Source organism: Elephantulus edwardii, unplaced genomic scaffold, assembly GCF_000299155.1.
Source record: "Elephantulus edwardii isolate Elephantulus edwardi_28Jun2011 unplaced genomic scaffold, EleEdw1.0 scaffold00252, whole genome shotgun sequence".
Lineage (NCBI taxonomy): Eukaryota > Metazoa > Chordata > Mammalia > Macroscelidea > Macroscelididae > Elephantulus > Elephantulus edwardii.
Window position 1 is genome coordinate 1237809 of NW_006400002.1, and position 13455 is coordinate 1251263.

The 13455-nt window shown below is 43.5% G+C and overlaps 1 protein-coding gene across 1 annotated transcript; it reads left to right on the forward strand.

The window, feature by feature from the left end:
* Positions 1-8928: 8928 nt before the first annotated feature.
* On the forward strand, positions 8929-11504 carry KCNA3 (potassium voltage-gated channel, shaker-related subfamily, member 3). Its single transcript, XM_006899296.1, has one exon. The coding sequence runs from the start codon at positions 9155-9157 to the stop codon at positions 10883-10885; it is 1731 nt and encodes a 576-aa protein (XP_006899358.1). The 5' UTR covers positions 8929-9154; the 3' UTR covers positions 10886-11504.
* Positions 11505-13455: the final 1951 nt, after the last annotated feature.

Sequence of the window (13455 nt, forward strand, 5' to 3'; positions counted from 1 at the left end):
AGAGCAGAGTTTAGACCTGTTGTACATAGGGTCGCTATGAGTTGCAAGCAACTTGATGGCACATAACAACAACAAATTTCCATATTTTGTTGAATCACCTTTTTTGGGAATAAGCACAGATACGTATCTCCTCCAGCCATTTGTCCAGGTAGGTATACTCCAAATTTCCTGGGCACAGTCTGGTAAGTACATCGAGGATTGCATCTGTTTGATGAAACATATCAATTGCTATCTCATCAATTCCTTCAGCTTGAGAAATGCCAAGAGAATTATTCCTCTTTTGTTTCCCAAATCAAGCTCTTCACATTTCATTATAATACTTTGCTTTGTATTTTTAGGATGGTCTTTTAAATTGTTTATTTCTTTCACTGGAGCAATTCTTTCCTTTGTCTTGACTTCTTGATGTTATAGTGCAATTTTTAGAGACTCTTGCAACATTCATTTTGGTCTTCTATTCATTGTCTTTATAGTGATTTTTTATTTCCTTCATGGATGATAATACTTGATGTCATCCCACTGTTCATTTGGTCTTTGATCATTAGTGTTCAGTGTTTCAAATCTATTCCTGAGATGGTCTTTAAACTCAGGTGGGATAGATTTGATATAGTATTCTGAATCATTCTATCCTCAGCCTAGCTATTAGAGAGATGCAAATTAAAACAACAATGACTTATCATTTCATCCCAGTTACCAATAGAAAAATTAATTATGATGGAAAACAACAAATGTTGATGAGGATACAAAAAAATTGGAGCTTCCATACTCTCTTGGTGACAGTGTAAAAGGAAAAATACAACCACCAGGAAGGCAGTCTGGTATTTCCTCAAAAAGTTGAAATATACTGTATTAATATTCATATATATATATATTTTAGGGAGCTCTGATGGCCTAATGCTAAGTAGCTCTGCTGTAATCCCTAGGGTATGCAGTGCAAATCCACCAGCTGCTCGGTGTTGAAAATGATGGGCAATCTCTTATGTGATCTACTACTCTGAAAACCCAACTATGAGTTGGTTCTGATTTGATAGTACAAAACATATGTCAGCACATAAGTATGTAAGAGACTCAATATCTTAATCCAAAAGAAAAATCAGATCATGCCTCAGCTTAAAAATATGCACCTAAACAGAGAATAACTTTACTTATACTATTTAACTCATTATTATATTGATGCTATTGGTTATTAATAGTTTTAATAAAGGAAATACTTTTCTTTAAAAAAAGCTGAAAATAGAAATCCTATGAACTTTGACAAATGTCAATAGTTGTAGAGGGGCTTCAAGACTTTTGTTCATACGGTTGCTATGAGTAGTGTTTAACTTGAAAACAATCAACAACAACAACAATTCCATGACTAGGACCATATCCCAAAGAACTCAGAGCTGAAACACAAATAGATGTATGGAGGATTATGTTTATTGTGGCATTATTCACAATAGCAAGGAGATGAAAACAACCCAAGTGCCCATCAACAAAAGAATAGTTAAGAGGAAATTGTGGTACAGTCACAAAGTGGAATATTGTGTAGCACTGAAAAACAATGAAGAAATCATGAAACACTATACAATATGGACAAGTTTAAAAGACAATATGCTGAGTGAAATATCTCAGTCACAATAAGACAAATATTGTATAAGACCTCTATTGTAAAACTAGGATGGTTCTAGGGAGTGAGACAGAGAGAGGAGGAATAGAATGGACAATGAACACTGTAACTATGGAAGGGAAAATCAACATAAAACAATTGGATGAACAGACAATATGTGCACTGAGATTAACAGTCTCCAACAGGACAGACATAATTGATTGAATGGGTAGAGTGAAGAGACAAACAACAACCTACAGATAGAAACAGTCACTGAGGGTTGACAGGCCATGAAGAGGGGTCAGGAAGAGAGCAGAGATTAGCAAATGGATAAGGTGAAGGAAGAGGGATAGTACAGCAAGGTTTCAATAGGACATTGCATATAATGAGATTATACAATAGTAGTGTTATGAAATGAAACGTGAATGAGTGACTAAATGAAACCAATTTTAAGAAAGAAAAAACTCCCCAAGACATTAATTTCTTTTTCAGTTTTCCTTATTCATTATCTAACTTTCAGATGTATATGAAGAAATTGAAAATAACATGGCTTGGATCAGGCATATGTTAGTCTTTAAATTAATATCCTTGTTCTTTAGCACTTTGAAGAGGTCTTTGACAGCATAACCCTTTTTCTTCTATCATACTACTTAAAGACATTTATATGTCGGTTCAATATTTGAGACTGAAAATAGGAAGATGAATGAGACAAAACCCCTCTGGGAAAGTAGTTTACTCCATTTGAATCCTGGTTCATCATTTCCTAACTGTTACACCTAAAACATAAAACATCATAGCCCTGCAATTAGCTTCTGTATCTGAAACCGGATAGTGGTAATATCTGCCTTATAAAGAAGCTCTGGTAGCCTAGTGGTAAGAAGCTGAGCTTCAATCCCAAAGACACAAATCCACCAAATGCTCTCTGAGAGAAAGATGGGCAATCCCCTCCCATGCAATTAACTTCCTCTGAAAACCTCCTGCAGGGTCAATTAAGGGTCAGTTCTGACTCAAGGCAAACAACAACAACATCTGCCTTATAGGGTTGGTAGTGGTGATTGCATTTAAAGTGCTTAGCACAGTGCTTACCTTAGCCTAATATATTCATTGCTCAATATGTTGGCTATTAGAATTACAGGTTTACATTCTCATAGGGAGAGAGTGCATCACACAGACCTAAATATAATACAGTAAAGCTATTCAGTGCTCAACAAAATGCCTTGGGCCCTTTGATGAGAAAGACTGTAACTTCATTTTTATTAAGTTAGGGTTTTCTTTTAAGCTGTAATCATGACTGAAGGGGAAAGCGGGCTCTCAAAAAGGTGACCTCTGAGCTGAACCTTGTGAACATGAAGTGGAAGAAGTGTTCAGCAAACTAGAGCATGAGCAGTGCATGGGTGGCATGACCAGTACTGGGAAGTGGGATCGAGAAAACACAGGCTCTGTTGCCAGAACAGATCAGAGCTAGGGTTCCACCACCCTGACAGTACTGAGAGCAACAGGATCAAACCTATGTTTTATAAAAATAACTTGATGACTTCCTGAAGCATAAAATAGATAAAAGAGAGACTGGAGGCAGGGAGCCTATTATGAAGCTATGATGGCAGCCTGAATTGGGACAGCAGCAACAAGATGGAAAGAGGTGAGGTCAGACTTGAGAGTATTCAGAGTTAGAATATAAACCACTTACTTAGTAGTCTAGTGGCAAGAAGCTGTGCTGCAATCCTGAGGGCATGTGGTTTGAATCTATCCCCTGCTCAGTGGAAGAAGAATGGGCAATCTCTTCTCATGCAATTAACTGCCTCTGAAAACTCGCTAGAGGGTCAGCTATGGGTCAATTCCAACTAGACGATACACCACATCAACAGTGAACAACTGGGTAGGGTTTGGGGGAGGAAAGATGCAAGAATGATTCTGAAGTTTCTAGTATGAATAAGATAAAGAATACTGGGAGATAAATAAGTCTGAGAAAACAGCTAAATTCAGAGCTACAAATACTGTTTAGGAGAACTTGAAGGAAGAATATCCAAGTAGATGGTTTGAAGTGTAATTAGACACATACAGAATATTGGAGAGAGTAGAGAAAACAGCACTATTTTAAACAACAATATACACATTTTTGCTTATCCGTGCAGCCTAGCTGGTTCTATGATATGGAAACAGAACTTGGAACATACCTCCCCATAATGTACCCCTTTATACCAACAGGGGAGCTCTGGCAGCCCAGCAGATAAGGAGTTGCATTGTCCATCGGTTTTAATTCACCAGCTGCTCCAAGGGAGAAAGATGAGCAATTTCCTCCTGTGTGATTTATTGAACCTGAAAATCTGCTAGAGGGTCAGCTATGGTTCTGAGTTTTGGTTTGGTTTTGGGGGATTTTTCTGGGATATCAACAAAAAAAGAGCTCTAATTGTGTTGTGTGTTACACAGTACACTGTTCACCAACCAGAAGGCCGACTGTTCAAATCTCCAGCTTCTTTGCAGAAGATAGGAAGCTTCCTCCTGTAAGGATTTACAGCCTCGGGAACCTAATAGAGGGTCATCATGAGTCAGATCAAATACTATAGCAGTCAGTTTGGTATATCAGCAAAAGAGTGGTAGTGGCACAGTGGCTAAACCCATTGGCTGCTAACCCAGAAAAATCCTGGTGGTTTGAACCCATTAGCCTCTCCACGGGAGGAAGTGGAGTCTGCTTCTCTAAAGATTTATGATCTTGGAAAGCCCTGTCCCATAGGTAGTTCTCTTCTGTCCTATGAGCCACTCTGTGACAGAATTGACCTGATGGCAAAGGGTTGGGTTGGGTAAATGAGCAAAACCAGCTCCCTCATTGTTCTTTAATATGTCTTGCACTTGCATGTGTGCTTTCTCTTCCCTAAATTCAATAGATAGTGATTAAATTCTATAGTAAGTAAGGCACTGTTCTAGATTTTGGGGATAAATAGATAAAAAGACAAAACCCTACCATCACAGTTTTTTTATTTTAGTGTAGGTCATGGTCAATAAGCAAGTTAACCAAGTAGATGTAAATAACTTCACATAAATAGATGCAAAGGAAGAAAAGCTAAAACAATAGCTAGAGGGGAAGAAACTTTGAAAGTAGGTTGTTTTGGTTTGAGGATGTGACATTTTAGATGGAGACCTAGAGTGATGGAGGGAGCTCTGGTGGCCTAGTAGGAAAAAGCTGTGCTGCAAACCCAAGGCATGAGGTTGGAGGCCACCAGCTGCTCTGTGGGAGAAGGATGGGCAATCTCCTCTCATGCAATTAAATGCTTCTGAAAACCCACCAGTGGGTCAGCTATGGGTCGGTTACGACTCTATGGTACACAATAACAACAAAGTGATGGAGGGAACAATTGAAAATCTAGAGTAAGAGTGTCTCAGGCAGAGGGTAGAGCAACTATGACGTCCCAGTAGAAAGAATGAGTTTGTAATGACAGAAAAAGCAAGGTGACCAATTTGACTGGAAAAGACTCAATAGTCAGTGTGCTAGTTTCCCAGTGCTGCCATAACAAATTACTACCAATTTGGATGACTCGAAACAGTAGAAATGTATTGTCTCACAATCCCAGAGGCAACAAGTCTGAAATCAAGGAATCATAAATGCTATGTCCCCTCTGCATCTTCAGGGAGGATGTTTCCTTTCCACCTCCAGCTTCTGGTAACTCCAAGCATTCCCTAGGTTTGTGGCAACCTAACTCTAAACTTTGCTTCCATCCTCACACGGCCATCTTCCCTCTGTGCCTGTCTCTCTGAATCTCTTCTTCTTAAAAGACACCAGTAATATAGGATTAGAGCCCACCCATCTTAAGTGAGGTTGCATTCACAGATCAGAATCTTTTGGAAAGGGTTCAACCAATAAAAAAGGGTGTCTTACTTAAACTTGTCCAGAGTGCCCAAAATAGTGTCATGTTAGTACACAGTAGGTATTCTTTCTCCATTCACTTCTTTATCTCTGTGGATTAGTGATGATATATAGGCCTGCCTTCCTTGTCCTAATCTCAAATGTGGCTTACCATCTGGCAAGCAACTGGTGAGCTATTTCTAGCACCATTGTGGTGTGTAAGAAACCTAAGCTAGCCTAAATGAGCCCAAAAAAGCCCAAACCCCAAGGTTTACCTTTGCACACTGCAAATCTGATAGTTTCTATTTAGGCTGTTGTGTTGAAGGCTAAAATATGAAGAAAACCTGCACATGCTCAAGGAAGCTGTTGGCTTTGCCACAATTTCTACACTTAAACATTATAATAATATTATTATTATCACAGAGGGGTGTCATGAGAATTAATGAGACATTTTCAAATCACTTTGAAATACTCAGCTGGGGGTATACCAATAAATGGTATGTGTTCCTCCTGAAGTGCCACTTTTGATGCTGATTTGTTGTGATGGGATCTGCTGCCCAGCAGAGCTAGAATGTGTCCACCAACTCATTCGCTATAGACAATATACTAGCTGTCAGAAGGCAGTGGTTTTCAGTGAAAATAAATATGAATTGAAGCGAACTAGTCAGCAATCAGACGCAAATAGGCTGCTGTTAGAAATCTAGCATTTATTACACACTCAGTCATCAAGATCAGAGTTTCACAGTATGATACAGTGAAGCACACACACTAGACTTGGAAATGGTCCAAGATTTTAGGTTCAGGTGTTCTACTAACTAGCTGTGCGAGCTTGAATCAATCACTATACTTCTCTGGGCCTCAAATACAAAGGAAATCCTACCCTAAGAAGCTCATAAACAGAGTCTTTCAGAAAAGGCAAATACATGGAATGAAATAAAATAAAATAGTCATTTCTGAAGGAGAGAGACTTCACAGCTGGGACAAGCTTGTGACCATCCATCATAGGCCAGTCCTCTGCTCTGGTCTTCCTTGCTTTTGATTAATATTCATTTCAGCACTAATTCCTGAAAAAGGAGGAATATTAATCATTCTTCAAGTCAGACATAGAGGTGCATTAAACATCTGGTCTATAAAAATAGGGTCTTTGTCTGTTAGCTATCTTTGCAGTGGGCAGTCTGTCTTATTCTTAGATTTGAATTTATCAGTGACAATCCTGGTGCTCTAATTCCTGCCGCAAAAAATATACATGAAATAACGGTGTGGTAGCCACATGAAAAGTGTGTGTTCTGGAGATTTTTTTAGTTTCAAATATGGTCAACTAATTTTATCATATTTCAACATATGCAGATGCCTGTAGTACCCAGCACTGACTTGGAGATGAGATGGAAGATGTCTGGACAATGGTGAACATGGAGGGTTACTGTACTTGTAAAGGTTAGGTATCCCTGTAGGATAACTAAGTAATGCATTGTGTGCTCTGTTTCCTATTACTCATACCAGGGATCCCACTAAGCTCCTGGGCGTACAAAGAAAAACTGTCTACACTTCAGGACATAAAGAAATGAACCACTTATTGGAGAATTCAATGCAACATTTACTATTTACCAAACACTTGGGTAATTGCCTTTGTTATCTTTAGTTGCCACTGAATTGATCTCAACTCCTGGCAAACCCTTGTGCTGAGCAGTATAACTCTGTAAAGTTTTCAAGGCTTTAATTTATGGGAAGCAGATCACTAAGTCTGTCTTTTGAGGCAGCTGAAGGTGGGTTTGAATGGCTAAAGTCTCCTAGTATTTGAGGACTTAACCATTTGCACCTCTCAGGGACTTCTAGTAGTTGCTAGGAATATGAATTGGGTAAGATTTAGACTCTGCCCAAGAGATTTCTCATGGTTGAGAGCTGGGATGAGAAGATATGAACACAAGTCACTCTTCAAATTGTCAGCAAATGTTTGAGAGGTGAGGGAGTTGTCTAGACAACGAAGTTCCTCGTTCATAAATGACTGACATGCATGGTACAATAGAAAACACATTTTTAAACCTAAAGGTGGCTCTAAATCAGAGTTGCTGAAATGTCTGGAAATGGTTATTGTATTCAACGAGATCACAATTTGGAGAAACTGTTTAGGCTCAAAGGGAATAAAGGTAAGTTATTATGTCTGGGCTAAAATCAACAGCAAAGGTGTAAGATTGGGGAATGAATGTTTTCCATTTTAATAACTAGAGCATGGAAAATTCCTTACCTCAAGGGAGTGGTAGAACATTAAGTAGAGTCTAGGTCCTGCTCTCCCTCCCCTGCTCACCTCCCCAGACTTAATTTTAGTTCTAGTCAGCCTTTCTAGCCACATAGATTCTTGCTATTAGGTGCATAGAGTGGATTTCGCACTTATAGCAACCCCATGTGATAAGTAGAACTCCATAGGGTTTTATAGACTGTAATCTTTCCAGAAGGAACTCTGGTGGCTTTGTCATTAAACTGCTTGTCTGCTAAAAAAAAAGTGGGCAGTTTGAGCCCACCAACCCACTCTTAGAAGAAAGATGTGATAATCTGCTTACCTAAAGAATACAACCGTGGAAACCCTATGAGGCACTTCTACTATGCCTTGTAGCATTAAGAGATGGAACTGACTGGATGATAGAGTTTGATTTTGGGGGGCAGCATATGGCCAGATTTCTGGCAGGGAGGCTGATGACATCAAACGATTTCATTAGCAGCCCACAGCTCACTAAAAGTGAAGTTTAACAGGCTTCTTCTACTCAAAATAGACCTGGAGATCCCCTCCCCGCCCCCCCTCCCCGCGATTTTCCTCTCGTTTCCCTGCTGATAGGGAATCTCATTGTACCTAGAAAGACAAGGTTATCATCAATCCCACCCAGAGACTGTGTCCTTGAATATTCACAACAAATTCTCAGGAAGTTAGTGTGAACTATTCACACCAGAAGCAAGGTCCCTGCAGTTTTGAACAGCTCATTTGCTTCAGATTCCTGTGCAGAACCTATCAGCACCCATTACAGAATCTGGTTTCTCATTTAAGCGGGAGTTAAATTATTCAGAGACCTCCTCGCCTGGCGGTGTTCTACCCTCAAAGGAGCTCAGGAGAGCGCTTTTCTCCAATGTGCACACCCCGCCTCCCTCACCGTCCCTAGGGCCCAAGCACATCCCTGCTCTGTCCATCTCGTGGGCCTCCCTCTGCCTCCGGCCTCGCCTCCCGGTGCGCGCCCAGGTGGAGCGCGAGGACTGCGAGGCTCCGCGCTCGCGTGGCCGAGGTGTGGGCCCGGCGGGGACGCCGCCACATGGGCGGGTGCGGACCTGAAGAGGCCCAAGAAAGGCAGCTGGATTCCCTGAGGGCCTGGGTGACGGGGTCTTAGAGCACCACAAGGTGCAGAACGAGGACGCTTCCCCGAGGCGGAGAGGTGCAAGGGGGTGGGCGCGGACAGGGCCCAGCGGCACCTGGGCCGCGGGGCACGCGCGTGGTGGGCGGGAATCCTGAGGGGACGCAGGGGGCGGGCGCGCGCCCGCGGGGGAGGGGTGGAGGCGAGGGGAGCGAGGAGGAGGAGGAGGGCTGAGGAGGCGTCGCCTCGGAGGAGTCTGGCGGACCGCGCCAGAACCAGACAGAGCCTCGCGGCGGCCACAGCAACAGGCGGCGGGCTGCTCTCGGGGGCGGAGGCGGCGCTGGGGCTGGGAGCGCGAGGAGCAGCGCCGCGACCCCGCAGCTGCCGCTTCCCCGCCGCATGGACGAGCACCTTGGCCCCCAGCACTCGCCGCCCGCCGCCCGCCACTGCGCCCACCCAGCCCAGCAGCCTGCGAGCAGCGGCGGCGACGCCCACTCCCTGCCGAATCCCAGCTGCCGCCCCGAGCCCGCCACCGGCTCCGAGCTGCCGCCAGACATGACCGTGGTGCCTGGGGACCACCTGCTGGAGCCGGAGGCGGCCGACGGCGGCGGGGACCCGCCTGAGGGCGGCGGCGGCGGCGGCGGGGGCTGCGACCGCTACGAGCCGCTGGCGCCCGCGCTGCCGGCCGCCGGCGAGCAGGACTGCTGCGGGGAGCGCGTGGTGATCAACATCTCGGGGCTGCGCTTTGAGACGCAGCTCAAGACCCTGTGCCAGTTCCCGGAGACGCTGCTGGGCGACCCCAAGCGGCGCATGAGGTACTTCGACCCGCTCCGCAACGAGTACTTCTTCGACCGCAACCGGCCCAGCTTCGACGCCATCCTCTACTACTATCAGTCCGGGGGCCGCATCCGCCGCCCGGTCAACGTGCCCATCGACATCTTCTCGGAGGAGATCCGCTTCTACCAGCTGGGCGAGGAGGCCATGGAGAAGTTCCGCGAGGACGAGGGCTTCCTGCGTGAGGAGGAGCGCCCCCTGCCCCGCCGCGACTTCCAGCGCCAGGTGTGGCTGCTCTTCGAGTACCCAGAGAGCTCGGGGCCGGCGCGGGGCATCGCCATCGTGTCCGTGCTCGTCATCCTCATCTCCATTGTCATTTTCTGCTTGGAGACGCTGCCCGAGTTCCGCGACGATAAGGACTACCCCTCCGCGCCGTCACAGGACCAGTTCGAGGTGGCCAGCAATGGTACGTCGGGCTCCTCGGCGGGACCGTCCAGCTTCTCCGATCCCTTCTTCGTGGTGGAGACGCTGTGCATCATCTGGTTCTCTTTTGAGCTGCTGGTGAGGTTCTTCGCCTGCCCCAGCAAAGCCACCTTTTCTCGAAATATCATGAACCTGATAGACATTGTGGCTATCATCCCTTATTTCATCACTCTGGGCACTGAGCTGGCTGAGCGACAGGGTAATGGACAGCAGGCTATGTCCTTGGCCATCCTGCGGGTCATTCGCCTGGTGAGGGTCTTCCGCATCTTCAAGCTCTCCCGCCACTCCAAGGGGCTGCAAATCCTGGGGCAGACGCTGAAGGCTTCCATGCGAGAGCTGGGCTTGCTTATCTTTTTCCTCTTTATTGGAGTCATCCTCTTTTCTAGTGCAGTGTACTTCGCCGAGGCAGATGACCCCACTTCGGGTTTTAGCAGCATCCCGGACGCCTTCTGGTGGGCAGTGGTAACCATGACCACAGTCGGTTATGGCGATATGCACCCAGTGACCATAGGGGGCAAGATTGTGGGGTCTCTCTGTGCCATCGCTGGTGTCTTGACCATTGCTTTGCCTGTTCCTGTGATTGTTTCCAACTTCAACTACTTCTACCACCGGGAGACAGAAGGTGAAGAGCAAGCCCAGTACATGCACGTGGGGAGTTGCCAGCACCTCTCCCCTTCAGCCGAGGAGCTACGAAAAGCAAGGAGTAACTCGACGCTGAGTAAGTCAGAGTACATGGTGATCGAAGAGGGGGGTATGAACCATAGCACCTTCCCCCAGACTCCTTTCAAGACGGGCAATTCCACTGCCACCTGCACCACGAACAATAATCCCAACTCGTGTGTCAACATCAAGAAGATATTCACCGACGTGTAATATATGATACAAGTGACATACTGTGCTCAGTATTGTGTGGAATGTGCCCCCGTGGTCTGTGTATGCCCTTGTTTTATACATTTCCAGACCATTCATCAAGGAAAAGAACACTAGGAAGTGGAAAGTGCACTTCATTCTCCCTTCCCTTACTGCTTCATACTGAAACAAGTGTCTGTTTTGCAAGTGGGCTGCATTCTCTCAGCTCTTCCCCTCCCCTTTAATAGTAGAACGACAAATGGTTACTTTAAACTTGCTTTCTAGAACACTACCCTAGTGAAAACAAAAAAACAGTACATCCTGGGGGGAAATGAAACTGCAAAGCAGAGTTACCGTTTAACCTCAAAATTAAAAGGCTGTTATGCTTTACCAAGTAAAGCAGACAGGTGTTCAAATGATGCTTTAGTTGGGTGCACCTTCCAACATGACTTACCAAATATTTAGCTCAATTGTCTGTACTGTGGATACGTGGATGGAATGTATAATTAGAACAATTATGTCTAAACCCAAGATAAGTTTGTTTGATTTTAGCTGGAATTTCCATTTGAATTTCCTTCTCCAGAAATTTCAAGAGTCTCTACAACTTTGAACAAAGGGAAATACCTAAGTTGTCCTGATCTGACTAGTTTAACTCGTCCAGCTTTGTTAAGCATTTCAGAAGTATTAGTTTAAAGAGTTATTTCCCATGAAGAAGTTGTATGCGTTTGTCCCAGCCAACACCTATCAAAGTCTAGAACAGATGGTTTCAGAGCTGGTGAGAGAAACAAACAAAAAAATTTTTCCTAATGCATCTGAGAGATAAGCTTCTGCAGTATCACAAGAAGATTAAAGTGGCAGACACCCCTTCCAGCGGAAGTTACTAATTCGGACCTGACTGATGCAGTTCCCATAGCAACCCAGGTTTCCTGGGAAACCCGAAAAAGGTTGTCATGGCATCTCTTGCTCTCTGGCCCCACCCCCAGCCCCTGCCGTTTCCACAGTAACCTTTCCAGATGGTTTCTACTTACATGATTTCATAAGGAAAGCCACAGTTTGAATAAACCGCACAAATGAAGTTAAGCCTGGAAATCTGAGGAGGTGAAATGAGTCACAATATTAATATATTTCTTTTACTTAAAAAAAATCGTTGGTGTCGTCTCATATAATGACTGAATCAAGAAGGAACAGGACATTGGAATGTTGGCTATAAGGCATCTACCCACAATAAGGCATCGTATAAGTGAAATACCAGTTATTAGGCAATAATTCTACAAGATGCTACTCTACAGCTTTCTTCAGGAAGTTTCAAGTTAACAAAGCAAAGTAAAAAGCAAATGTAAAAGTGTTCTGTACATAATCAAGTGAGAGATTTAATCAGAGCACCAGAAACCTGACTATAAGGGACCTTCAGACTGCTTCTTAAAAAAAAAAAAAAAAGGTTAAATTCCCACAACAGCACTAAATAAACTTCAAAATATAAAGGATGCAAGTTTTTATCTGAGGGAATTGCAGACAATCAATAAAAAGGAGGGACAGGAAATAACCAAAACGGGGGGAATTCCTGCAAGTTTCAGCCATATGCCAGGGGTTGCCAGAAGACATACAGACTCAGGTGAGCACTGTGTGCCCTTTTGTAAAGGGTACCTGGGAAATGTCATTCATGTCTGCACTGTTCTTACAAATAAAACCAATAGTTCTATGCTAAGCACATACTGGAGGCTTGTTAAAAGGTGCATCAGAGCATCTTTTCCATTCAATTTTCGTGTAGCAAAGTGCTCTTTGATCCTTTTGTAATTTTTATTACAAAATTGGCGGGGGAGGGGGGAATCATTATTCTTCAGAATAACCTGCACTGGAGCTGAGCTGATAATTATTCTGTTTCTTTTACTAGCTCACTTGGCTTCTTGAATATCCCATTTTCACTTAAAGAGGATAAGAGACAGAACTTACTGCTCTTACACTATTGGTCCAGTTTTAATTTACATCATTATTTAGTAGTATACAGTAGTGCAGGTCTTTGAAACAAAAAGGGACTAAAATGGCAATAAGAGTAATATTAAAAGAGCACATTATTTTCTGTATATGTTAGTCACAATTGCTTTCTGGTTTTTATAACTTAATTACTTTTCCTCTTCTTAAAACTCATAAAATATTTTCAGGGAGCGAGTAACCTGCTTACTTTACTATTTGTGCATTTGAAAGAGTGGGAAATAAAGGTTGAGACTATCAGAGGAGGTTGAGGAGGGAAAAGACAGAATAGAGGCAGGAGAGCTAGAGAGCTAGTCAGCATTATTGTGCATCTAAATCAGAGTTTTTTACCTGGTTTGCTACTGTCCTCAGTTATCTTTAACATAGATCTACTTTTTTATCAAACTTAACGGTATTGTTATTGAGCCAAAATTCTTTTTGACCCATTTTTGTACCACTGTGGTAGATATAAACAATTACTGAAAATATTTTTTCATCCTTAAAAGATGTTGACATAAAAAAATGAACAGAATACAGTGAGACTTTTAGTTACGTTTCTTTAGAATGTATAGAAGCATTGAATTGTTCTATAAGTAAATCATAGTTTAGCTATAATTCTTAGAATT